We start from the raw sequence: 1,970 nt of genomic DNA, 5'->3' as shown, positions 1-1,970 counted from the left end.
CCCGGAGCGGGTCCTGCCCAGTGGTTTGTGGTGGCCCGGCAGCGAGAGGCGCTCTGCAGAGACGAGCGAGGGAGCGAAGGAGAAGGGGACTGTCCCCAGGCCTGGCACTGGAGGGGAGAGGAAGCAGAGCTGAGGGGTGGCATCGTCCACTGGGCACTCTGCAGAGCTGGCTTCACACCACAGCGAGAGCAGCGTGGCCTGTGCCCGTGCAGACTGTCTCCAGACAGCCCTAAAGGTGCCGCTGACCCAGCCCTGGAGCCCAGTGTCTGGTAGGCAAGGACACATGGGCTGTGCCTTTATGGTTCACCTCCTTCTGTCCCCAGTGCTTTGGCAGCAGGGGGCTGGGGACAAAATCTGGCTGGTCTCAATCAGCTTCACCTTGAATGGGAGAAGCTTCCTTCACTGCAGGTATCAGAGGGCAGGGAGAGATAGAGCCAGGAACCAGCACAAAGAAGCCAGTTCTATTTCTGCTACAGTCAGAGCGAGGGCGCAGCCAAGAGGTCAGAGCTGCCCTGCTCAGTGCAGAGTCTCTAGTGAAATCTGCTGGCACAAGAGCACAGGAAGAGGTGGGAAAGACCCCTCGGAAGGGATGAACAGCTCCACACCAGCTCAGGCAGGGCAAGGGCAGCTGGAGGGAAGAGCCAAAGCTGTAGCTCTCTGCATTGCTGAGGCCATGGTGTGTGCAGGACCCTGGTTTCATCCATGGCAAGGACACACTTGCTGGTCAGGCAGAACCAGGCCAACATCTTCCGTTCCCTCAGCCCCATCTCACGGCACAGTAACGGGAAGATCAAGGCCCCTGGGCTTTCCCAGCACCCAACCCCCTGCCTGCTCTAAAGGAAGGTGCTCACTGGGCCCTGCCAGCACCGACACAGCCTCAGTGCCTGTCACTTACCTGCCACCAGCGGAGTGTGGGTGACCGAGGGCTCGAGGATGATGACGGGCTGGAGCCGAGGGGACAAGGGGCTCCCAGCCTCGTGCTGCTCCAAACCAGCTGGGATGAACACGGGCGAGTGTGTGCCCGCCAGGACAGGTCCATTCAACACGGGCACCCTGTGGGCCAGGCTGGAGAGGGGACGGCGATCTGCCTCTCCCTGCACACAGGAGAAGGAGGAGGGGGTCAGCATCCCGCAGGCCACGGTGTGCGGAGGGGACAACACACCCTCATCGTGCCCAAGGAAAGGTGCTTGGGAATACGCAGAGCCAGCACACCCCAGCCCAAAGGAATGGGCTCCTCCTGCCCCACAGGGACCCTCTGCCCAGTTCTGGGGCTACCTACAAGCTGGCCACCTACCCTGGCACTAGTGGTAGCCGGCAATCCCAGCGTGATGGCCGGAAGGGAGGCTGCGCTCTGCAGGGCAAACTGGGCCAGGGAGCTCTCCTGCATCATCAGTCGCTGGGCCAGGGGTGTCTGCACCAAACACAAGTCATTAGTCTCCTGCTCGGGCAGTGCCAGAGCTCAGGGTGGAACAAGCAGCTCGAGCACAGGCAGCAGAAGAAGGGGCTGAGCCCCATGTGCCCGGGGGAATGCCTGGGGCCAGGGCACAGGGGACACACGGGGCAGCACGTACACGAGGAGACAAGATTCGCATCCTGGGGAGGAGGGAAGTGGGGCAGGAGCAGCACCAGGCTGGGCAGAGGGTCCCACCAAGCAGGGAGAGCAGAGCTAAGGGCAGTTCCTGGGCACAGGGCTTCAGGGCTGGGGTCCCTGTAGGGGGATGCTACTTGAGCCTAGGATGGGAGCAGGAGATCAGGGCATCCAACCCCGGAGCCAGGAATCATGGAATCAACCAGGTTGGAAAAGACCTTTAAGATCATCAAGTCCAACCATTCCCAGCATTCCCAAGGCCACCACTAACCCCTGCCACTGAGGGTGTTGTCTACATGGGTGTGAACACTTGTAGGGAGGTGCCTCCATCACTGCCCTGGGCAGCCTGTTCCAATGCCTGAGAACCCTCTGGGCAAGGAAC

General features: G+C 61.5%; 1 protein-coding gene across 1 annotated transcript in view; it reads right to left on the bottom strand.

Annotated features, from left to right (window-relative positions):
* HDAC7 (histone deacetylase 7) overlaps positions 1–1,970 on the bottom strand; it is a gene marked incomplete at its 3' end in the record, with an annotated part of 15,986 nt that overhangs the window by 8,561 nt on the left and 5,455 nt on the right. Inside the window, exons 8-9 of the mRNA XM_010011730.1 lie at positions 896–1,094; positions 18–107 (exon numbers count right to left, since the gene is read on the bottom strand). Of these exons, the coding sequence (XP_010010032.1) occupies positions 18–107; positions 896–1,094 (289 nt within the window). The remainder of the gene's footprint in view (positions 1–17; positions 108–895; positions 1,095–1,970) is intronic.

Source organism: Nestor notabilis, unplaced genomic scaffold, assembly GCF_000696875.1.
Source record: "Nestor notabilis isolate BGI_N333 unplaced genomic scaffold, ASM69687v1 scaffold20823, whole genome shotgun sequence".
NCBI classification, from domain to species: Eukaryota; Metazoa; Chordata; class Aves; order Psittaciformes; family Psittacidae; genus Nestor; species Nestor notabilis.
This window is presented reverse-complemented; position numbering and strand designations above follow the sequence as displayed.